The following is a 24004-nucleotide window of genomic DNA, read 5'->3' on the forward strand; positions in this document are numbered from 1 at the left end:
CAGGACAGTGTGGTGGGAAAGTGCTGGATGGAAGTCAAGAGACCTGCGTCTTTGTTCTGGCTTAATTGCCACTAGTGACTTTGGGCAATCCATCTGGATCTGATTCCTCTCTTGCCAAATGCAAGAGTTAAATTCAAGTCAGTAGTCTAGTTCTAAGACACTAGTTTTAGGAGAACTTTGTCTCTGTGATCCCAGCCGTCCCAGAGATGTGCCCAGTATGAACTTAGGAATCAACTATGAGCAAGTTCCCTTTCCTTTCCCGTTAACTTCCTTAATAGCAAAGGGCACTTCCCACCAAACTGGGTGGGGGTAGGGGTGGTCTGTACCTGTTGGCTCACCTCTTAGAACAGCTAGAACTCAGGCTTGGCCAGTGACAAAAATGTTCCTGAGCATACTCCTCTGTCACTCAGATCCTAGCAGGTGGCTGCAATAACTATTTCCATGAAAACAAGAAGCTCCACCCTCACTTATTCCAAAGTACAATGGCCAGCTTGACAGTTCACCTAAAAAAAAGTATACAGAACAAGAAATATCCTAGCTGAGAATCCTTTCCATGTGGTCTTACTGAAAAGAATGCAGAATTACAGATTAATTTGGTGAAAGCCTAACCATGAATTACCCACTTCCCTCAGGACCTGTTCTTTTTAGCAGGCCAGCCACTCTAGTCTTGACATACCAAATCTAAGTCTACTGATGGAGGAAACAATTCAGCGGACTAAATTTAGGAATCAGCCATGAGCCGATGTAATATTAATACTTTTTCTAAAAACGTTAGCAGTACAGTGAAATAGTCCTTATTTCAATTAATGTTTCATCAACTACTTTAAATTTTTTTTTAATATTTATTTATTTATTTTGAAAGAGTGAAAGAGAACTGGGGAGGGGCAGAGAAAGAGAGAGAAAATCCCAAGCAGGTTCCACACTATTAGTGCAGAGCCCAACTTGGGGCTCCATCCCATGAACCGTGAGATCATGACTTGAGCTGAAGTCAAGAGTCCAACGCTTAACTGACTGAGCCACCCATGCACCCCCATCAACTACTTTAAGCAGTGCTGAATGCTCAACTTTATCATGTCTTCATTTGAACTCAGTGTGCCCTTTTTGCTTACTTAACCAAGTCATGGAGGAGAAAAAGTGAAAAGCTGTAATTAAGACCTCACCTCTCTTTTCTACTTTTTAAAATACTTTCTTTAGAAATTCATGAAATAGTCACCTCTATGTTTGTTTATAGAAAGATTCAAATGGGTTTTTGTGACCAACTTTACCAACATCACCAAACATCCTATTCATGCATGGCTCAGTGTGATAATCTTGGCACTGAGTATTTATTTATTTATTTATTTTTAATGTTTTATTTATTTCTAGGAGAGAGAGAGAGAGAGAGACAGCGTGAGCAGGGGAGGGTCAGAGAGAGAGGGAGTCACAGACTGAAACAGGCTCCAGGCTCTGAGCTGGCAGTCAGCACAGAGCCCGACACGGGGCTCGAACCCACGAACCACGAGATCATGACCTAAGCGAAAGTTGGACGCTTAACCGACTAAGCTACCCAGGCGCCCCGGCACTGAGTATTTATAACATCATACCCACTTCAACAAATATAGTTGCGATAGTATATAAAGAAAATGAAGATAATGAAATGTGGATATTATTTAAAAAATTTTTTAAGTTGCTTTTCCATGTTGTTTTGGAATAAATACATGATTTCCTAGATAATTTCCACAGTTGTGTGCAATTTATAAATCCCAAAGACTTGGATTCCAAAATACCAAAGCAGTTGTCAGAACAACGGTGTGTCTTATTGTAGCCCCGACTGTACCTTAAATGGTGATTGACTCGCTTCAGTGTAAGAAGAAGCTGTAAATATTAAAAACACAGTAAGTGAAGAAGCAGCTTACAAACCACCATGTATAGAACACAAGCCCAGTTTTGTCTAAAATATATATAACTATATGCGCAGAAAGAAATGCAGGAAGGATGTTCACCAGGTATTCACAGTGGTTATCTTTAGGTGGCGGAATTGTTGAAGAGATTTTTTTTCTTTCTCCTTTGTGTCTTTTTACTCTTTTTCCTAGTTTTCCTCACGTATCACTTTCATAATCAGAATGATGATAAGGACGGTGGCCGTGAGGAGGATAAAGTCAGGGGAATCTGGAGAGTTTTAGAAAAGCATCCTGTCAGGCAGAGAAGGACAAATATCATATGTTTGCACGTATAGGAGGATCAGGAGGAACTTGACGGAGGAACAAGGGGGAGAAGAAGGGCGGAAATGGTGGGGGGAAGGGAGAGAGGCAAACCATGAGAGACTCTTGAATGCTGACAAAAACTGAGGACTGATGGATGTGGGGGGGAGGGGGGATGGGCATGGAGGAGGGCACTTTGGGGATGAGCACTGAGTGTTCTGTGGAAACTAATTTGACAATAAACTATTTGTAAAAAAAAAAGAAAAGCATCCTGAGCTTCCAACCTGCTCTCTTCCTTCCCAGCGTTTTGTTCCTTCCCGCACAGCTGGTGGGGCCCGTCTGGTCCTGCTCTGGGCTCACTGGTGCCCACAGTCATCAGGCAGCTCGCAGAGGCAGGGATCCAGTCCTTCTTTCTTAAATAGGAAGAAGGTTACTGTCTTTAATCAATAGTGACAGGTATTGTGTCGAAATATTCTAAACATGATATTGCCCAGATTTGTATTCGCCTGAGGTGGCGAGCCTTTAGAACGAAGAGGCCTTATATTATACTAATTTAGCTTAAAGTTACTTCCACAAACTGTAACGGGAGCCCTTATATTATACTTATTTAGCTGAGCCCTTATATTATACGTATTTAGCTTAGAATGGAACTGTAACGGGAGCCCTAGTTTCAAATCCGCATACAAAGCACTCCAGGCTTACAGCATGCCTCTCAGACAGTAAGGTTAGCAAAGCAGAAAACTAGCCTTCCAGTGCCTTGTCTAGTGCAAATCCCTCTTGGCAAAATAGAACTCGAATGAAATGAATGAATGTGTGTGTAAGACATGCTTTTTTTTTTTTTTTAAATCTTTCATAAAAAGCATTCAGGTTTAAAATAGAGAACAAGGTAATCTTAGTTTTCTGAGTTAAAAATATTTGCATTGTGGTCATGATATTTGCCTTTCTCTACCCATGCTTGAGAGCTCCATGAATCACATTTCTGAAACATGTGTCAGTGAAGGCATACAGCCAATAAGACCACAGTATGAAAAGAGAAGCCACAGGTAGTTCCATTTGCCTGACTTGTTCGGGGATAGTTTGAAAATAGCATGTTAAAAAAAATGGGTCCAGCCGAAGAGAACCAAGAAACTGCCTATACTGGGCACAATATTCAGAAGACTTGGTTCACCATGCCTTGATTTAGAAGTGCACTCCTGGGGCGCCTGGGTGGCTCAGTCATTTAAGCGTCCGACCTCGGCTCAGGTCATGATCAGGTTTGTTGAGTTCTGCTGTCAGCACAGAGCCTGCTTCAGATCCTCTGTCCCCCTCTTTCTCTCTGCCCTTCCCCTGCTCACATTCTCTCCCTCTCAAAAGTAAACAAACATTAAAAGAAGAAGTACGTTCCTTATGCTGCTGGTTTATCTCCAGCCGCGCCGGGGCCCTCCGTTTCTTGGCCCCCTCGGAGGGACTGTGCGCTGTTGCATTAGCTGCCTCTAACCAGCAGCCACCTTTAGAAGCAGTAGAGTTCAGGAATCATAAAAAATTAAAACAGGGAAAAATTTTAAACTTGAACACAAATTTAACAACTTTTTTGGTGTACAGTGTGTAGATTTGGTGTCATTAATCCAGTGATGCCTGACTGCAAATTCTACATTTCACATTTATGTTGGATTGAAACAGAGAAGCTTAGTTTGTCCAGTATAGTTACTTTTTTTTTAGAAAGAAAGACTATTATGAGTTATTTATGTAGTTACCACAAAATGCCAGTTTATACCTAAAATTTCACAGCAAGTCCCTTGTAAGCAAATGGTAACCACACAGGAGCACATATTTGACTTTAGCACATGATTTTCTGACATATTAATAGGTATTATATAAAGGTCAGGCATTCTGTATAACAGTGTAAACCAATCAGTGGTCTTTTTTTTCTTTTAAATGTTTATTTATTGATTTTGAGAGAGAGAGAGAGAGAGAGAGAGAGTGTGCACACATACAGGGGAGGGGCAGAGACAGAGTGGTCTGAGAGAGAATCCCAAGCAGGCTCTAATCTGTCAGCACAGAGCCCAGTGCAGGGCTCTCAGTCTCAGGAACCATGAGATCATGACCTGAGCCAAAATTAAGTTGGATGCTTAACAGACTGAGCCTCCCAGGTGCCCCAGGCGTCCTTTTTTTTTTTTGTTTTTTTTTTTATAAGTATCAACTTTAGTTTATTGTCGTAAAATTCACATAACATTAACTGCACTATTCTAACCATTTTAAAATGTACCATTCAGTGGCATTTCATATATTTACTGTGCTGCACAACTATCACCACTATCTGGTTCCAGAACATCTTCCTCACCCCAAAAGGAAACCTTATACCCATTGGGCAATTACTCCTCATTTTCCCATACCCCTCATCCTTGGCATCCCTTTACATATTTGTGTATTTTTCTCTCTCTTCATGATTTCTGGGCTGGAGAAACCTTGAGGGCTCAACCCTGTAGCCTTCACTATCCCTATAACCAATACTTGTCTGTAGTACGTTTAGAACACACACCGTTGGAAGTATGGGATGGGCCAGAGGGCCTGGTGATAAAGCACGCTGCCCTTTCAAGGAGTGAGGAGCCCACAACGTGAAACTAGAGAGCTGTATATGAGTCACATACTGTTATGAGTATTCTGGTCATATAGACAGTTATGTAGCATCTAACTTGGAAGTGTATTCATTGAGAAATATTATACCAATCAGTATTGTAGTTTTGAGGGATGCCAGGCTCTCAGTCAGTAGAACATGTGACTCTTGATCTCAGGGTTATAAGTTCGAGCCCCATGTGGCATGTAGAGATTACTTAAAAATAAAATTAAAAAAAAGTTATGAGTTATGATGTCCTATTACTATAGTCATTTCTGTCTTTCATAGTACAGCTGAGTTAGTCCAGGATTGTGGTTTCAATAGTAGTGCACATTAGACTCTTTGTGGAACTTTGTAAAAATCCAGAATGCCACACTTCCACCCTAAATCTGCTGAGTTGGAATCTCTGGGAGGTGGAGCCGGGGAATTTGTAAATTTTAAAACTCCACATACTTAAGGAAACAGTATCATTGGTGACCTCCAGAGAGGAAAGGTGAGAGGGGAATTGTTCACCTTTGTCTTTTTTGAATTTCGAGCCAGGTGAATATATTACCTGTTCAAAAACTAAGTTATTTTAAAAAGCACACTCAAATACTATATGGTGTGTGTGTGTGTGTGTGTGTGTGTGTATAAATTAGGACGAAAAGGATAAAAACATGCTTGGGGATGTAAGTACACTGCACAAAGGAGTGGGAAGAGATAGAAAGTGAGAGTTTGCCTCTTTTTGTAGTGTTTTATTCCTTTAAAAAGAGGGATTTGATTCTCAAGTTGTTGATGAGTATATTGAGTATATTGGTGTCCATTATGTTCTTTCCTGTTGGAAAGATTCTATGTTAAGAGCACATAAACATTTAAGACATTTAATTTTTAAACATTTTTTTAATGTTTATTTTTGAGAGAGAGAGAGCATGAGCTGGGGAGGGGCAGAGAGAGAGGGACACACAGAATCTGAGGCAGGCTCCAGGCTCTGAGCTGTCAGCATAGAGCTGACACAGGGCTCGAACCCATGAACCGTGAGATCATGACCTAAGCCATAGTCAGATGCTTAACTGACTGAGCCACACAGGCGCTCCAACATTTAAGACATTTAAAATCGAAACAAAAAAATAAATAAAATAAAAAAAAGGAAAATTTAAAATGTTCATAGGGAGCTCTAATGTATGCTCCTGGCTAGCTGCCCACAACACGGATATGGATGGGGAATTACTGATTTCCCTCAATGGGGAAGCATAACCTGGGGGCCTCTATATTTTACAAACACAAGTAGCACGAGGAACCCCAGTGGGGTCTGTGTTGTCGCTGCTGTGCGTTCCTTGTCTGAAGTATTTGTTTCTTTACGTTTCAGGTGTTTGTGGCCAGTCCTCACAAGACGCAGCCTATCGTGGAGATTCTATTAAAAAATCAACCCAAACTCATTGAGTTTCTGAGCAGCTTCCAAAAGGAAAGGACGGACGATGAGCAGTTCACCGATGAGAAGAACTACCTGATTAAGCAGATCCGGGACTTGAAGAAAACCACTCCCTGAGGGGCTCACCCACCCTCCTGCCACAGTCACCGTGTCATTTGTGCAGTTTGTACAGAAAGTGTCATTTGAAAAAGTCATTATTCTTGGGAAGGTTTTGGAGGTGCCTGTTTTTTTCCTCAATTCATTGTTCAGGGTAGATGGTATATAAACATTTGAATGAAAAATGATTAACCTAGAATAATGTATTCATTTGAATCAAGTCTGGGATGATTAATGTGAAATCAGAGCCATTGTATTAGACGTTGATAAAAACAGTTTTAACCCTTTGTTGACAAAAGGCGGCAGGGTCATGGTCTTGCAGACCCGAGCCCTGAGTCACCACAGGCCACCAAGTAGAAGCTCAAAGGACAAGCATCACTGAGCCCTCAAAATTAAGTTCTCAGAGGAGAACTGGCCGTTGGGGCGAGAGGCACAAAACCATCCCGCCCACCTGCACTCGGACAGTCAGGTTTGTCAAGCTGCGGAGAGAGCTGGCGAAACAAGGTCCCTGTTTCAGTCGCCACACGTCCTTGTTCCCTGCCTGCGTGTTTGGACTGGAGCTAACTTGCTAGGGAAGCGCGCCTCCTCTCCCTCAGTGTCCAGGGCCGTGTCCAGCGGCTCTCCTCAGCACCCCACTTCCTGGCACGCCCCCTGCAACCTCCAGCCCAGTCAGCAGTTAGTGGGGGACCTGCTCAGCAAGAGGAGGATGGGTCAGCCGGTGTCACGGGGACTTGGGACCCGCAGGCAGGACCTGCTCACAGACGGTGAAGCAGGAGGCACTGCTGTTTCACACTGACGCCTGGAGGGTTAGGGGATGTTTGGAATAACTAGCCTGTTCTTCATTGTCGTCATGGGAACGTTTTTTCACGGTGGAAATTGTTTTAGAGTAGGAATCACGCATCGGGATGCCTGGCTTGTACAAAACCATGGGTCCAGAGGGTTAGACAGCTTTTATAAATAAGGGAACTTACATTGGAAGGGCAAATGATTAAATGTGTGCAAAAATCTCTCACATGACCAAAAGTTATCTCTTCTTACCTTTATGTGATTATTTTCTAGTTAGCTGCCAATCTGCTTTCCCATCAAAGCTTTCGGCAACAAGGTAGAAAACCTACAAAACTTTGGTCTCAAATATTCTCTTGCATTCTAGTATGATTAAAGGACTTAACTTGTGTTCTTTAAAAAAAGGCATGGACCAACAATGAAAAAGGTTATGGTTTGTTTTCAGACCTCAAATGTATAAAATAAAATCCTAAAGCTCTATTTGCAAGACGTTAAGGGTATAATTATTAATATGTATTTTTTTCATAATTGTGTTTCCAAATCATGGGTGGTCGCCTTCCATCAGGACCCTCACTTTGTAAGATACCGTGTGCTGTGTTCTTCACCCAGGCATTTCTCCACCAGAGAGGGAAGGATGTGACTCCGGGATCAGTGCCCTCTGTCGCTTTTGTATGTGAAGGATTACCTGGCAGGAGTGCACCCTTGGCAGGGGTGCACCCTTGGCAGGGGCGCAGGTCCGCGTGGTTCTGGGCCCAGAGCCGAGTCCTGAGGCCAATGGGGCGGGGCCTGCGGGACCTCTCGTAACAGCTCTGGCCAACGCAGACGGCCAGCCAGCAGCCCATTTGAGGACCTTCGTTCTTTAGTCACTGAAGTCAGATTATTTTTATAACGTTCCCTGACGGTCCAGGCTCTCTTAGAATTTGACTTTTCTGATTTTGCTTATTTGCTTAAAAGAGAGGACTGTAAATATTAAAAAAGAGAGAGAGAGAGACGGCACAATAATCATTGGGAATTTATTTGGTTGCTAATGCTGTTCCGCAACATCTTAGGACACATGTTTCCATTTGGAAAGCAAGGTCTTGTTGTAATTTGTTTTTGATAAATAAAACATTTTATTTCCTCTGGGCATGAATTAGCTCTTGGCCAACAAGCCCCTACCCTAGATCAGTGCCTGTCAAACAGACAACTAAAGCCTAAGAGGCCATGAATGAAGTAGCTGGGGTTTTGTGTGAGACAAATTTGTAAATTACTAATGTGAAAGGGGGGAGCAAGAAGCTCAGTCAAAATATGTTTGCACAAAATTTGCTGTAAATATTGTGAGAATTGAACTTTGAGAAGGTCCTATTTAATAAGCTATTTCAAAACACACATTTAAATAAAGACTGACTAAATAAAAAGGTGCCACACACTCCGTGGTCGGTTTCCTTCCTCTGTTTTGTGTTCCTGTCACTCCCAACAGGGAAAGCCCCAGGGGGAGGGCGGGCTGGTCTCTAGGGGGCGCTCAAGCTGCCTGGAGGCCCCGCGCCATCTTCCCATGCACTTGGCTAACTGCATGGCCTTGTTGCTGTCCCATTGTCCAAGTGAGGCTGTCACTGACGGACCACCACCGCCTGCCTGGCACTAAATACGCATCACAGCCAGAGCCACTCCCATGTTATATTTGAGGAAACTGAGGCTCTGAACAGTTTAACTCTCCCAGACAGCACTGGCTAGCACTGGGGTACAAACCCCTGGTGGCCTGAGGCCAAACTCTGTTCCTCCTTCTTTGGTCCTCAAGATTGGGAACCAGGAGAGGCTCAGGGTGTCAGGAAATACTCTGTGCCCTTCCCTACTGCCGCCTGGGAGGCTCCTGGGGGGTCCATGGCAGAGTGAGCCAGCAGGGATTGAGGTCATGATGTTCCTGGAAGAGGCTCTGCTGGGCATCAGCCCAAATGTTAGGATTGCCCCTGGAGAAAAGGCCGAGTGGCACACAGCCCTGATGCAACGTTTCTCAACCCCTGGCCTCCATGGGTTCTCATCCTTGGCGGCTCAGGGGCAGCATATACACCAGAGAGAGGGAGGAGCAGTGAGCCTGTCAAGCCTCTGTTACTAGCCACACTGGTCACTAGCCACACTGGTCTGTGTGATACAAAGCTGCCGGGAGCCACAGTGCAGTCTGGAAATTACACAAGACCTGGAAGAGAGCGTAACAATGCAATAGAAAATGAAATTGGAAAGTCACTACAATTTTTTTAATATGAAAAGATAGATGTTTCCAAATAGATTTACAGATCTTACTAGTCTACTCATATGAGCCAAAATTAAAGTGGATTTTTTTTTTTTTAATCCAAAACACTACATTTGGCATGAAATCAACTTTTTGTTCTTTCAGGGAGGTTTCTGATACTGCAGTGAGGGCCTATTGATGGACAAAGGTCTTCTTCCTAAGAAGACTGAAAGGGTTGAAAATGAATGTGAACAAGGCCATCATTTTATTTTTGAAAACTGGAAAGTGCTTTTATGTAGCTACCATAATGAAAGCAAAGGAAAACAACATACTAATCCTGGCTTGAATTAGGCCCCTACAGAGACCTCACTTCATGGAGGAGAACCCCGTTACTGAGGGGGTAAGGAACTTGCTCCAGGGCAAATAGCCAGCAACAGAGCTGGGATTTAAGGCTAGGCCTGACCCCAAAGGCAGTATCTTTGGAAATGGATGCATCTTCCGCTCTCCAGCCCCCGGATAGGGGCAGATACTTCACTGGTCACGGCCCCGTAGGAAAAAGAGGAAATCTTGGATTCCAGAGCTGGAGGATAACTCAGTGGAAAGACATCAAAAGCTAGATTCATTGAAGGGGGGCAAATTTGTTCCGCTTGCTTGTCTGATGTTTAGAAGATCAAATGAGACCTTATAAGATAGGGAATTCAATCTAGAATTTCTCTGCCGTTTTGAACAATCCTTTGACTCTAGGCAGGTATTAATTTCAGACTGTTAATTCTGCACCTGCTTTTGTTTTCTTGGCTTGCTTTTTCAGTTGGATGTAACGTCGGCTTAGATTTCCTGATAGGAGTGGCTGTTGCCTAACCAGCCGTTCTCCCATCTCACGTTCCTCCATGGCCCAGCGCCACGGGGCTGCCACGAGGCAGAAGTCTGATGGACGCACATCTGATTCCTATCAGGATCACCTAGCTCCTCCCATGGAGGAGGGTGTATATTGCCCAACACCCTAAAGTCAAATCACAAAACCACATAAAAATTCACAACCCCTTTATCATCAACTAATTCAATATGGATTGTAATTCAATCACAACACTGTGAGCCATCTACATTACTTTAAAAAGCTGTGATCACAGGGGACTTTTGGGAGAACATGTTGTAATATATGTTAATCTGTCCTTTAGAGGAAGGCTGGAAGACACGACTTCCCTTAGTTTTAGTTCTTCTGCAATTTAAATTGCCAAGCAACCAAAATATTGATTTTTTTTTCAACCCCTTATTTACCCATTTAACCCAATATCCATTGAACTAATTCTGGACCAACCACAGAGTGACACGCCAGGGTTGCCAGAGGGGTTAGACCTCACACACTGTCCCTGAGCCAGCAGGGCAGGTCAAGGCCGGCTGAAAGTGAGAACCCATGAGGAAGCGCTGGAATCTGTGGAGACAGACACTCTGAGCCCTTCGTCTTCCAGAATGTGGGCTCACCCCAGGACAGCACAATTTACTGTGGAGCTCCCCCGGCTGAACCCAGATTCAGAGAAGCTGAAGAAGGAATTGCAGGACGATGCCACACACCCCTGCCCCCAGCAAGGTGAGCTCCAACAAGCCCTCAAGCTGACCTTGACCTTGCCAGGGTAAATGTAGCTGCCACTAGGCTTCTCCTCGCAGCTCTGACAACTTGAGACCCAAATTCATTAGACCTAGAAATGTGTTTCAGCTTAGCTAAATGGACACATTGCACACCCACCACTGGGGGAATTGTTTCCACCTCCTCTTCACGTCCTTTCTCTCTCAAAGACCTCTAGTTTTTCTTCTTAAATGACATGAGAGGATTAAGTGTGTGGAAGGCCACACATCTGGGCTTAAGTCCAGCTCCACTACCAGCTGTTGGAGCTGAAGAATCACTGAGCTGCAGTTTCCTGCCCAAAAAGCAAGGCAAAGAGAAGACCTGCCTCACAGGGAGGCTCTGCAAGTGAAGGGGCAAAGGTAGGTGACCTGTGAGTGTCAACCCCGCTCAGGAGGTGCTTCCCTGTCCTCTCCCTCAGTGGCCCTGAGGGGCTCACTGCCAGCAGAGGAAGGGATTTGCTGTGTGTAATCCAGGCAGATGGAGCCACAGGGCCTGGAGCATGGCGCCATCAGAGAACAAGGCGTGTGCCCTGTATAGGTGTGTGGATGTGTGGAAGGGGCCAGGAGGGGAGTCTTGAATGCCGTCCTAAGGGTTTAATACCATCATCAAGGCAGCTGACTTAGTACCTGCCGCTATAGACACTTCATGAGTACAAAACTCAGTCCTCAGAACCACCACAGGAGGCATGTGCTCATTACCCTGATTTTATAGATGCGGAAACAGAGGCAGATCGAGGGCCGCTTGCCCAAGATGGTACAGTGAGCACACGGCTGAGCGGGATTCAAACCCACAGCCCAGAGGCAGAAGTTGCAGGACTTGTGAGACATTCAAGACTTAACATTGACCACGCCTAGTTCCGCACCATTTCTGGAAGATAAGGGCGAGGACTCGGGTGCCTCACAGGACTGTGGCTGTGCCCACGTGCCCAACCGAGGGACAGAGTCACGTGAGAGAGATGGTGAGAGCAGCTCTGGATAGTTTGGTATGGAATGTCCCTATGTGGAGACTCTGGGCAGCAGGTGGACACATGAGTCTGGAGTTCAAGAAAAGTAGGGGCCAATTGCACTGATTTGGGAAGAAGGTCATGGAAGTGCATGTGAGGAGGAAGCCATCCACTCCTCGCTGTAGTTGGGGTCTCAGGACACACCCAGTCCTTCACCCCATTTTCATGTGTATTCTTACGAGAACTATAGCTGTCTCCCACTTGAATGCTTTCTCCTCCCTCCCACTGGAGGCTCAGGGGGAACCACCATGTTCCTCCCCTTTGGCCTCCTCTGTTTGTTCAGTGAGGGGTGAGGGCTGCTAATCCTTCCTCCCTGATGGCCCCAAGTTCTTTCTAGGTGTTCACCAGACCCAGCCATGGTGACATCGATCTGAGTCTGTGTCTCATACAGTAGGTAAGCTCTGTGGGCCAGAGCTGGTCACTAAGAGGCTTGGTATTTCCATCGGTATTTCCAGGCTGACATACCTGTGAAAAAGTGCTATTGGGACAGAAGGTGGCTGACCTCCCAGCTAGGCCTCACTCTCTTCCCAGCCCCCACTCTGGAGAGGGCCTGGTCCGGATGCCGGCTTCAGGAACAGAGGCAAGGCCCTAACTGCAGACAGCTGTTCCTGCTGCAGGGGAAGAAGCTTCTGCCGTTTTCCGGGCCCAGAGCATGACATTCACGGGGCGCTGACTTGGCCCATCTGTATGAATGAGACTCTGTGCAGCCCAGGGTGTGGGAAGAAGGAGGAGGGTGTGCCTGCAGCCACCTGATGGTGTCTGGCAGCACCAGGCTGCCCTTCACCTTGACAGAGGACATTTCCAAGCAGAGCAGTGGTTTTCAGTTGACAGTTGGCTGCGCCTGTCTGTGTCCCCGGGTAGCACACAGCCTGAGCCACCAGAACACTAGCTCCTGGAGGAGGGGGCCAGGGCGAGGAGGGCATACAGGACTTCTCCCACTATCACTGTCAGGAAAGGCTCAGGACCCAGCCCTGGCCTCATGGAGAGGAGGTAGCGTCTGGTGTGAGCTGCTTGTGGGAAGGCAGTGAGGAGCTGACAGGCCACCTCCGGAGACGATGCCCCTGTGTCCTGGCAGCTCCTCCCGAGGCTGGATGCTACCTCCTTAGAGCTCCTCTCTGCAGCCCCCACCAGTGCCAAGGGGAGGAGTCTGTGAGAGTCAATTCACTACAGAAGAGCCATGCAGGGTGCACGGAGGCTGCTGGCTATGGAGTTAATGAACGAGCAGCTGTGGAGTTCATGAACGCAGAGTGCCTGCCCGGATGGGCAGAACCCTCTCCGCTGTCAGCCCTTCTCTCCCCCCGCCCCATACCCTCCGATGGCTTCCCTGGACACCCAGAAACACACCCAAGCCCTTGCCACTGTCCTTCAAGCACCGGGTGGCTGGCCTGGCTCCCTCCTGGGAGGAGGAGGAGGAGGTCCTAGCAAACCCAGCTGCTTTTCAGTTCCTGCCCTGGGCTTTCCTCTTCCAGGCTGTTAGTTCTGCCTGGAGCTATTTTACCAGCATATTCTGTCTGCCTGTCTCTTGACCCCATCCTGCAAACCAGCTTAAATATCTGCCCTGGGCTTCCCCCAGCGTGCTAGGAGCCTCCCACCCGCATTCCGGGTTGCCTCCCACACCAGGTTGCAGACCTCCGGGGCCACGCAATGTCTGTCTTCTTCACAGACACATCCCCGAGGTCTTGCTCAGTGACTGGAACAAAGTAAGTGCTGACTTGATATGTATGTCCTTTCAGTCAATATTTTTGAATGAAACACTGATTCATTCTTTATGAATCATAATTTCACTTGTGTCTTTCCCCTATTACTGCCCGGGGCACCACCGTTAGGCTGATCCTGCTAACTCCCTGCAACTCTGCCCTCTTTCTGGTCAATTCAGTCACATTCTTCTCTCCCCTCTTCTCATTCCCCACAAATGTCACCTTTGCTCAGACCCTGATCGCTTCTCATTTTGATCCAACCACCAGCCATCACTTCACACTGATGGGTTCTCCACACTGATGCTGGAATGATTGTTTAAGGGTACAAATACAATTGTGTTGTGTTACAACCTTCTAGGTTTCCCTCTTGCACTGCAGAATTGTTACAAAAGCCCTTCTTGGTGTCATCCTCCCCCGCCAACCTCCTACTCCTTGCTGGCTGGTGCTACAATCATATGCGGTTCCAGTGAGCCGTACTGTTCTTCCATGTCCCCTCCATGCTCCTCTGACCCCCCTCCCCCATTCCAAATCCCCAAGCATCCAATAATGCTCAAATTCTAGTTTCACTTACCAGCCACACCTGCATCAATTTCTGGGACATGCAACCATTTGGTAGCTCAAACACGTAACGGGTACTGCTGTATTCTTCCTGCCAGGACCTTTGTTTTCAGTGTTGTCTGTGCCTTGGGTAGGATACAAGTTAACACATTGACCAAATGACTGATTGACATCGGTCTGGGCGGGATGCCTAATGAAGCGTGTATAACAGAATTAACAAGGAGTGTGACAGGTTGAAGTACTGGGTCAAAGCTAACCACGAATAGTTTAAGATGGATAAATGTGAAGTCCTACACCCGAGTTCAAAAACAAAACTGCAGCTTTGCAGGAGGAAGCACAGGTGCTCAATCAAGGGTTTCTGGTGACTCTGACATCTGAGTCTGGCCACATCACCTCTTGCCTGGACTCTTGCAGTACCTTCCTGTCTGGGGCCCTGACTGCTGATCTCTCCCCATGCCAATCCTCCTCTCCTCCATCTGCAAGCATTCCCTGTGTAAAACCATCAGGATCCCCTGTGGGAGCTGTCAAGAAGACGTGCACAGCTGGAATGTCAAAGAGACATGGGGTTATAAACAGCTGTTAACACTTCTGCGGTCCTTTTTAAAGTCGTGAGAGAGGCTAGGGTCCCTGGGGAGAGGAAAGGAAAGCAAGAGGCAAAGAGGGCAGAGTGGAGACTGCTGAGAGGAGAAAACGGAGATGAGAAACATGGGAAGTGTAATGAAAGCCAAAGAAGGAGTTTCAGAAGGGCAGGATGATTGGATGATTCAAGGTGCTAAAGGCTGCCAGCAGTAAGTAGTGTTTGGCCATTAGAAGTTGGGAGCCCCTTTTCACAGGGAGAGTGGGGCAGAAAGGTAGCAGTGGTTTGTGAAATAAGCAAAAGATGAAGATGTTAAGAAAGGTGGTACAGGCTTTCAGGCAATGAGGGAAAGAAAAACAGTGGATAAAGGGAAGCCTTTGTTTTCTGAAGGTTGGAGGAATGTATCAGTTAGCAACCACTGCATAACAAATACTTTCAAATCAGTAAGTTCAAATAAAACCAATTATTTTTTTTCTTGTGAGCTTCTGGGTTGGCTGGGGGTCACCTAATCTAAGTAGGACTGTCTAGCGTGGCTCTGCTCCTTGTGTCTAACGAAGGCAGAAATGCAAAAGAACAAGTGGGAATATACAAGGCTTCTTGAGACCTAATATCAGAACTGGCAGAATGGCATTTTCACTTCATTCTATTGAACCCAAAATCAAGAGCTGAGAAATATACTCTACCTGTTGCTGGAGGAAATCAAAGCAATATGGTAAAAGATGTGAATATAAAAAAGGGTAAAAAATTGGGGCCATCATGCCTTCTACCATGGGAGACAAGCACAGCTGGAGATGGAAAGAAGGCATTGGAAAGGGAGAGACTGGACAAAATTCAGTGAAAACTGGGAAAAGTGTGACAGGCACTGAATTTGCAGAAGAACTAGATTCATGTTCTGGCTCTACCAATGACCAGCAGTGCAGCCTTGGGTCAGTCATTGGATTTGAAACTTCATTTCATTCCCTGTGAAGAGGAAATGATCACCCCTAAGTCATGGTGTGAAAATTAAATGAGGTAATATAAAAAGTGCTTTGCCATGAAGTACAAAACTGTGTACAATGACACAGTAAGTTTCCAGGAGAGGTGGGAGGTTGTCATGGGACAGTAGGAACACAATGGCTACTTTCAAAGACTGAAGGGCAGTCATGTGGAAGGGGGTGAGACACAAAGAGGTCTGTGTTAAAGACCAAGGGCTAATGATGGAAATGGGGGGATGGGAGAGTTATGTCATAAAAAATAACATTTTAGCAATGAGTAGAGTTCAAATGTGGCTTTAGGAGGTGGTGGTTTCTTCATCACTGAGGGTGTAGGCATGTGGGAGCGGAGCTTCTTTAGAGGACAGTGGAAGGGGGCATGCAGCCCATTCATGGGTCACTGGATTGACCAGTGGTTCTCACCCAAGGGCAGTTCCCCATGACACACACCCCTCGCGGGCATTTGTTGTCCAAATTTCTAGATGATTCAAGTGGCATTTGGAGCAGGTAGGTCAGGAGTACTAAATCTCCTGACAATGCTCAAGACAGTCCTAAAATGGGAAAATGATCACACTCAACATACCATCAGTGCCCATGTTGATAATCACTGGATGAGGTGATTCTGCGTTCTAATCTTGAGGGTCCAAATAAATGCATGTCTCACTTTTAGCGAATGCAACCAGCAAGCCCCCTAACCTATTTTGCCACAATGCCTCACTGCTCTAACTGAAAAGGTATTTGACTTCAGAAGAATTTTAGATATGGTTAAACAAGCACAGTCATAATGGCAAAAACACTTATAATCCCTTTAAATAGTAAAATCGTCCTCAAAATTTTCTAAAACAGTCATAAATGCACATGCTTGTGTAAGGGATTATGAATGGATTGTCAGGCACATAAATCATTGATTATTCTAGCATGTAAAGAGAGCCAACCTCCTTGCTTGGAGACATGCTAGCTGAAATAAACACTACACATTTAATTTACTATGATTTTGCTTGTCACTTAAAACATCAAAGTCTCTTTGGAGATGTCTGTTTTCTTTAAAAAAAATGTCTAGGCAGTTTGAACTAGAACCTTCTTTTCTTTCCCAGTGTTCACATTTCTCAATTTGGGGGCTTGGATCAAAGCAGTAGATTCAGTAAATATTTGCTTCTGCTGTTAATGATGCTTCTGTCACTGAGGCATTTTAATTTTATTTATTTTTTAATTATTTTAAGTTCATTGATTTTTGAGAGACAGAGAGACAGCACAAGCAGCAGAGGGGCAAGGAGAGAGAGAGGAAGAGAGAGAGAGAGGGAGACAGAGAGAGAGAAAATCTCAAGCAGGCTCTGGACTGACAGTGCAGCTCCGATGCAGGACTTGACTCATGAACCTCAAGATCATGACCGGAGTCAAAACCAAGAGTCAGATGCTTAACTGACTGAGCCACCCAGATGCCCCATTGAGGCATTTTTATTTATTTTTTATTATTTTTTAAAAAATATTTTTATTTATTTCTAGGAGAGAGAGAGAGAGAGACAGCGTGAGCAGGGGAGGGTCAGAGAGAGAGGGAGTCACGGACTGAAACAGGCTCCAGGCTCTGAGCTGGCAGTCAGCACAGAGCCTGACGCGGGGCTCAAACCCATGAATCACGAGATCATAACCTAAGCGAAAGTCGGATGCTTAACCGACTGTGCCACCCAGGCACCCCCCATTGAGGAATTTTTAAAGAATGGTCTGACCCTGCATTTGGTGTCACCTTCCCCTCACCTCAGCTTATTCAGAACCTGTACCACCTAAAGGCAGGGCCGGTTGTGGCCTGAGGACGATTGTGGCCGAAGGGGCATCTTACCCTGCCTGCAGGTGTCAAACCTTTACTGGGCCGCTCACAACTTTGTAAGAGGAGTTCCGGGATGAATAGTCTTCGGAGGCCCTGATGGCATCTGATTCTGGCCCATGCCCATGAATCCAATAGGCAGGAAGAACTGAGGTTTGTCTGGCACATTGGTAGCTACTTTAGTTGAGAAAGGTAGAGCCTCCCTGCCCTGCATTCATCCTATAATACATATCTGTTAATTAGGGAAGATTTTGGGCTTCATTATAGTAGTCTGAATGGTGACTTTCCTCAGCATGTTTAATTTTTTTGACAGAGAGAGAAAGTGAGCAAGCAAGGGAGGGGGAGAGGGAGAGGGAGAATCTTAAGGCAGCTCCAGGCCTGACATGGAGCTCGAGCTCACAAACCAGGAGATAATGACCTGAGCCAAAATCAAGAGCCAGATGCTTAACCAACTGAGCCACCCAGGTGCCCCAACTTTTGCTTTTTTTGTAAAATAAAACACTTTGCACCTAATACCCTAACAAGCATATGAGTTCTCCACTAGATGACACTAAAGTGTGTAATTTCAGCAGAAACAGTGTCCTTGAATAAGCCTACTTCAGTGTCAGAATGAACCAGGTATGGCAAAATTTGTCAACAGAAACACTTGCATCTGAGAGTATAGTCATTTGCATTTTTAACATCATTTTTCTCCTGTCCTTCTGGAAGCTTTCCAAACTATTTCTTGGTTAAGCATGGAGTATTTTTCAAGAACCTAAACAATACAATCTTCTGGATCCACTGAGGTCAGCTGATAGTGCCCCAAGAAGCGTAATATCAGACATCTGGGTGAAGTGGAGAACTGGAGTCATGTGTGCCTATTTTTGTCAGGAGACTAGTTCTTCTCGATGTATCTCTCTTCCATTTATCTTCATGGGTTTATGTCTGTCTCCCGGAGGAACTGTAAGCTGCACGAGGGCAGGCTGTGTCTCTGGGTTTGCTCACCAGAGTGCCAGGCACACAGTAAGCTCTCAGAAATATCAGTCAGTGGGATGATGAGTCGTGGGATCATAAAGAGCCAGGAGAACTACCACTGGTTATCAACACGGGTGAAACCAAGTTGGCCAGAGGTGTGGTATGCTACACAGGGGCGTCACTGCTCATGGACTTAACGTTCTTGAGATTTAAACGGCATCAAGCACCCATAATACCTTTACATCTTCTGGATTGACTCTTGCTTCCTTTTTTTTGGAACTCTGGAAACAGGCACATCAGACCGTTCAAGGTACTTCATGATGCTCAGACCCCACCCCCACCCCCACTCATTAGGAAGAGCCATGTTCTCTACAGGCAAACAGCCTCCTTGCTCCACCTCAGGCCCTGCGGATACATCTCAGGCTGAGCACCTTTAGGTGTGGGTGTTAGCAATGAGACAGATATCATAAAAAAAAAATTCTCTTTTTTTTAATGTTTATTTTTGAGAGTGAGTGAGTGGGGGAGGGGCAGAGACAGAAGGACACAGAGGATCAGAAGTGGGTTCTGCACTGATAGCAGAGAGCCTGATGTGGGGCTCAAACTCAAACAGTGACATCATGACCTGAGCCGGTCAGTTTAACTGACTGAGCCACCCAGGTGCCCCTCATAATTTTTTTTTAATTTTGTAGACTGAATTGTTATCAAACATGATCATAAAGTAAATGCTCAGGCTCCAGGGGAAGCTCATCAGGGAGTATCCAGGGTGGATGGGTGGGAGGTACAGGGTGGGTGAGCCAGGGTCTGCACTGAACTGGAGCCTGAAGCCACCTAGTGGACCAATTCCAGCACAGGTCAGAGGTGAACACCAGAACCAAAAAAAAAAAAAAAAAAAAAAAAAAATCAAAAAAAAAAAAAAAAAAAAAAAAAAAAAAAAAAAAAAAAAAAGAAATCAGAAATAGCAAATGCAAACACATCCAGATGCTACAGTGATGGTGTACAAGATATGACTCTTTATCCTCCCAAAGGTTGCTTTGAGAAGATCCTTCTCAGGTACTCCTTATCTCCATCAAGTCTTTAAAAAAAAGTCCTTGGTGGAAGAACACGTACTGCTCTAACACCATATCTTCCTTGGAGGTTATCTCCAAGGAAAAGATGTATAATGGTATTATGGGGTGGCTATTTGTACAAAATATATTCATGAAAATGTTTTAAATGACAGTGGGAATTTGATGCTTAAAGCCAAAACATTACAGAAAATGCAAAAACGGAGATGTGAACATATTCATTTACCTCTATTTTTCTTCCCCCAAATCATTAAAAAGAAAGTAAAGGGGGGTGCCTGGGTGGCTCAGTGGGTTGAGCCTCTGACTTCGGCTCCAGTCATGATCTCATGGCCCATGGGTTCAAGCCCCATGTTGGGGTCTGTGTGGACAGCTCAGAGACTGGAGCCAGCTTCAGATCCTGTGTCTCCTTCTCTCTACCCCTCCCTCACTCACACTGTCTCTTTCTCTCTCTCTCTCAAAAATAATAAACACTAAAAACATTTAAAAAAAGAAAATAAAGGATTTTTGTTTTATTTTAAATATAAACATACAGGACAAAGAGAATGGAGGAATCAACTGCAACATTTTGGGAGGTGTGCCTATGAAGGTGAGGCCCTGAAGGCTGTTGTTCTGCATGAAGCCATGTGCTCTGTTCCAGAATATCTAGTATTGAAGAACCCCAGTTTATTAGGGTTTCAACCCAACCCTTGAAACTCACTCTAGTAGTGTAATAAGAATCATGAAACAATGCTTTCCAATTTCTGAGGGACAATGATTCCTAATCTACATACAATTCTATATCTAACCAAACTATCAATTCAATATGAGGAATGAAGACATTAGCAGATACTCATGGTATCAAAGCTGCTCTGCATCAAAAGTCTTATCTGACAGTCATCCTGCTACCCTGTACCTTTTCTCAGGAATCTTCTGAAAAATATGCCTTACCAAATAGAGAAAGACATGGGTCCCTGGAAACAGGGGATTCCCAGGACATTGTGAAGGATGGGCCCCAAAAGACACCTGTGTGGCATGTCTAGCAAGCAATCCATCCAGACTGGAGGTGGATCAAAGGCTACAGGAGGGATTTCTTAAAAAAGAAGAAAGATAGTATTATAGTTAGTATACCCAATATTCTTGACTGTACTGAGAGAAGGTTACACAATTGGGAGACAAGTTTGTCTATAGATTAGTAATAAAATAGAAAACCAAGCCAAAATAAAAGGCAATTTTTAAATTCAGTAAAATAAATTCAGTAAGGAAAGGAAAAGGCATGCTAGCACACAACATGATGAGCTATGATCAGCATTTACAGACTCATAATGACAAACAGTGAATATTGATGCAACCAAAACAAAAATGTAACAGTGTGGAGCATGGAGAGAGGAAGTATGTGGAGAGTGGAGTGAGGTGAAAGAAAGCTCTTCCATGATGGAAATTCAAAAGACAATGCCTAAGGGGAGTGTGGGTGGCCCAGTTGGTTAAGCATCTGACTTTGGCTCAGGTTGTGATCTCATGGTTCATGAGTTTGAGCTCCGTTTCGGGCTCTCTGCTGTCAGTGAGGAGCCGGCTTCAGGTCCTCTATCTTCCTCTCTCTGCTTCTCCCTTGCTCTCTCTGTCTCTCTCTCTCAAAAATAAACATTAAAATAAAAAAAGAAAATGTCTAAAACCCAAAAACTAGCAAGGGACAACAGAGGTATGTTACTGGGACATTTGGAGGTAAAGATAAAAGCATCAGGGGCACCTGGGTGGCTTAGTCGGTTAAGCGTCCGACTTTCGCTTAGGTCATGATCTCACGATTCGTGGGTTCGAGCCCCGAGTCGGCTCTGTGCTGACTGCCAGCTCAGAGCCTGGAGCCTGTTTCAGTCTGTGACTCCCTCTCTCTCTGACCCTCCCCTACTCACGCTGTCTCTCTCTCTCCTAGAAATAAATAAAACATTAAAAAAAAAAGATAAAAGCATCAGCTAAAATAGCTAAGCCTGGGTGCCTCTGGGGAAGGGTGATAGGGGAGGCTATCAATTGGAAGTAAGTGCTATCATTTAAACTGTGTAAACTAAATGACAATAATGGAAGTTCTTGAATTTATTACTGTAACATACATGTTAAAATCAGCCAACATGTCCAATGTGAGCTTACATTAGAAACAAAACTCAAAATTGGGGGGGACATCCTGACATTTATTGATTAGGCCCTTGCAATATTCTGAACTGTATTTAAGAAATCATTTCACCTTCCAGACTCCTGTTTCCAGATTTGTAGAGAGTGTGCTACAAGAGATGAAATCTGAGTTTCCTTTCAAATCTGAGTCTATTTAAATGCAGTTCATTGAACACATAGATATATTTATGGACCAACTTCTACATACTTTAATAATGTAGGGTGTTCCATTTTAAATGGGCCTCATTTTCAACTAGTACTCACTAATGATGTTTGTTTTACTTGGGGACAGGATTTTCAAAAATCAGCCTAAATGAAAGAAAAGTTCTGTACTTTTTGTATTAAGTAGATCCATTGGATTTTTAATGGTCAACAGTAATTGTATTAAAAATATCATTGAGTCTAGGGGCACCTGGCTGGCTCAGTCGGTAGAGCATGCAACTCTTGATCCCAGGGTCATGAGTTCAAGGCCCACATTGGGTGTGGAGCCTACTTAAAAGAAAAAAGGAATTTAAAAAAATCAATAACTTTAAGATACATGACAAATGCTGATACAAGAAAGGATAGGCCTATCCTTATAAGAGAAAGTTTGATCATGCCCAACAGTGGGCTCTATCATTGCAAAATGAATCATAGCATGTATGACAACTCAGGTCATGGAAGAGGTATGTCACTATTCTGTGCTGGGAGGCAAATGTAATAGACTCAATTCTATGTGCCTAAGAGAAGCAAATCAGGTTGGCTCTGCGTTGTGTTCAGCTATGACCAAACCTCACCCAAGTAAACTTTCGATTGATTGATGTATACCCCAGCTAGGTGTTAACTCTGGACTTCCATTACCTTTTGGAAACAGGTGGAAAAAATTATTGCAGGTTGAGGGTATTTACAAAACAGTGGCTGATTCCTATGTACAGTAATCTGAAAAACGAACAAACAGAACCAAGCAAAGCTACAGGTTATAACCTTTTTGCCCCTAAATTAAAATTGGAGATGTGAGATTTCAAACTGCTTTTGACTTACCCACCCTAAACCTAAGTTCTTTAAAAGAAATGAAAAAGAATCAGTGGGATTTGTCATCTTCAAATCTGGGGACCTAGCCACAGAAAAGGCCTTAGGTGTCATGGTTATACTAGACAAAATGGCCCTTACATCTGATACAGTAAGGCATGTATCGTAAAATACACACTTACACTCTCTTGATGGTTTATGTCAGTGGCTTTCAGCTGGGGGGGGGGGTGACTTTGCCCCCCAAGGAACATTTTTGGTTGTCTTCTGGATGAGAGGTTGCTACTGACATCTAGTGGGTGGAGACCAGGGATGCAGCTACAATGCAGAGGACAGCACAGCAAAGGGTCATCAGGCTCAAACTGCCAATCATGCCGAGGTTGAAAGAACCTTCACCTACGCTGATTTTCTGGTATGGTAAAAATAAAAGACAAAAATATAGCAAAGCTAGTAAACTGCTCTAAAATATCAACAAAAGGTTTTCTGGAACATCATTCAGTTAGGATTCTGAAAAACAGCTTTAAAACTTGGGCTTGGAGGTAAAGATATACTGTCAACTCTGGAAAAAAACATTATGCATTCAGTCTGCTACTGGACACATTTCTTAACTCCTCAAAATACAATTTTATTATTTTTGACACTGAAAACTTAATTTCTTCTGTTTTAAAAAAAATGTCCAAAGCAAATTACATTGTTTCCGTTTGGAGTGGAGAGTGTTTAGCATGTAAGTGCTCAGGAGTTGAAAAAATGGTAGCAATACATCTACACATTGACCTGAAATAACAAGTACCTAAGTTCCAGACTCAATAAGTTATAAACGTGGCCTCAGCTGTAACTAAGAATCCCTTCTTAGGGTGGCTGAGGGAGCCATCCACAACCCGTTAGGACACTTCCTTCCCTGTGTCAGCACAACAAGCCACAACATAACTGGAAGACTAGTCTGCTCAGCTACAGAGAAGTTAGAAAACCCACAAAAATTCTGGCCCAATAAAGCCTCCTCTGCTAACCAGAACAGGGTCGCCCAGGTTATAGTGGCTAACTGTATTTTCCCAAAAGGAAAGGTATCAAAGGCTAAGGAGAATGAAGAAATTTGACAAAAGGTAATAGACTAAATGAAATAGGTTGGCTGTAAGTCTCTCTTAGAAGAAGGCATAATCAGAGCTGTCTTGGTAATGGTCCTGAGAAGCTCTCTGGTTGAGAGAAACCAGAACAGGGCCTCTGAAACAGGGCTGGTCTGGCAGAAAGCATGAAGGTTCTTTCAAGAACCCAGTATGATGAGTGCCTGGGTGGCTCAGTTGGTTAAGCGGTCAGCTTTCCTCAGGTCATGATCTCA

General features: G+C 44.5%; 2 protein-coding genes across 4 annotated transcripts in view; one reads left to right on the forward strand and one right to left on the reverse strand.

Annotated features, from left to right (window-relative positions):
- Positions 1-8460, forward strand: part of CAB39L (calcium binding protein 39 like) — a 91451-nt gene extending 82991 nt beyond the window's left edge. For both annotated transcript variants that reach the window (XM_039252171.1, XM_039252170.1), the window contains one exon: positions 6119-8460. In XM_039252171.1, coding sequence (XP_039108102.1) covers positions 6119-6298 — 180 coding nt within the window. In that variant the 3' untranslated portion in view covers positions 6299-8460. The remainder of the gene's footprint in view (positions 1-6118) is intronic.
- CDADC1 (cytidine and dCMP deaminase domain containing 1) overlaps positions 8050-24004 on the reverse strand; it is a 66561-nt gene continuing 50606 nt past the window's right edge. For both annotated transcript variants that reach the window (XM_039252169.1, XM_039252168.1), the window contains 3 exons: positions 22857-23080; positions 14159-14270; positions 8050-9233 (listed from right to left, as the gene is read on the reverse strand). The gene's annotated coding sequence lies outside the window, so the exon portion shown is untranslated. The remainder of the gene's footprint in view (positions 9234-14158; positions 14271-22856; positions 23081-24004) is intronic.

The sequence above is a fragment of the Hyaena hyaena genome, unplaced genomic scaffold (assembly GCF_003009895.1).
Source record: "Hyaena hyaena isolate Hyena2069 unplaced genomic scaffold, ASM300989v1 scaffold_410, whole genome shotgun sequence".
Classification (NCBI taxonomy): domain Eukaryota; kingdom Metazoa; phylum Chordata; class Mammalia; order Carnivora; family Hyaenidae; genus Hyaena; species Hyaena hyaena.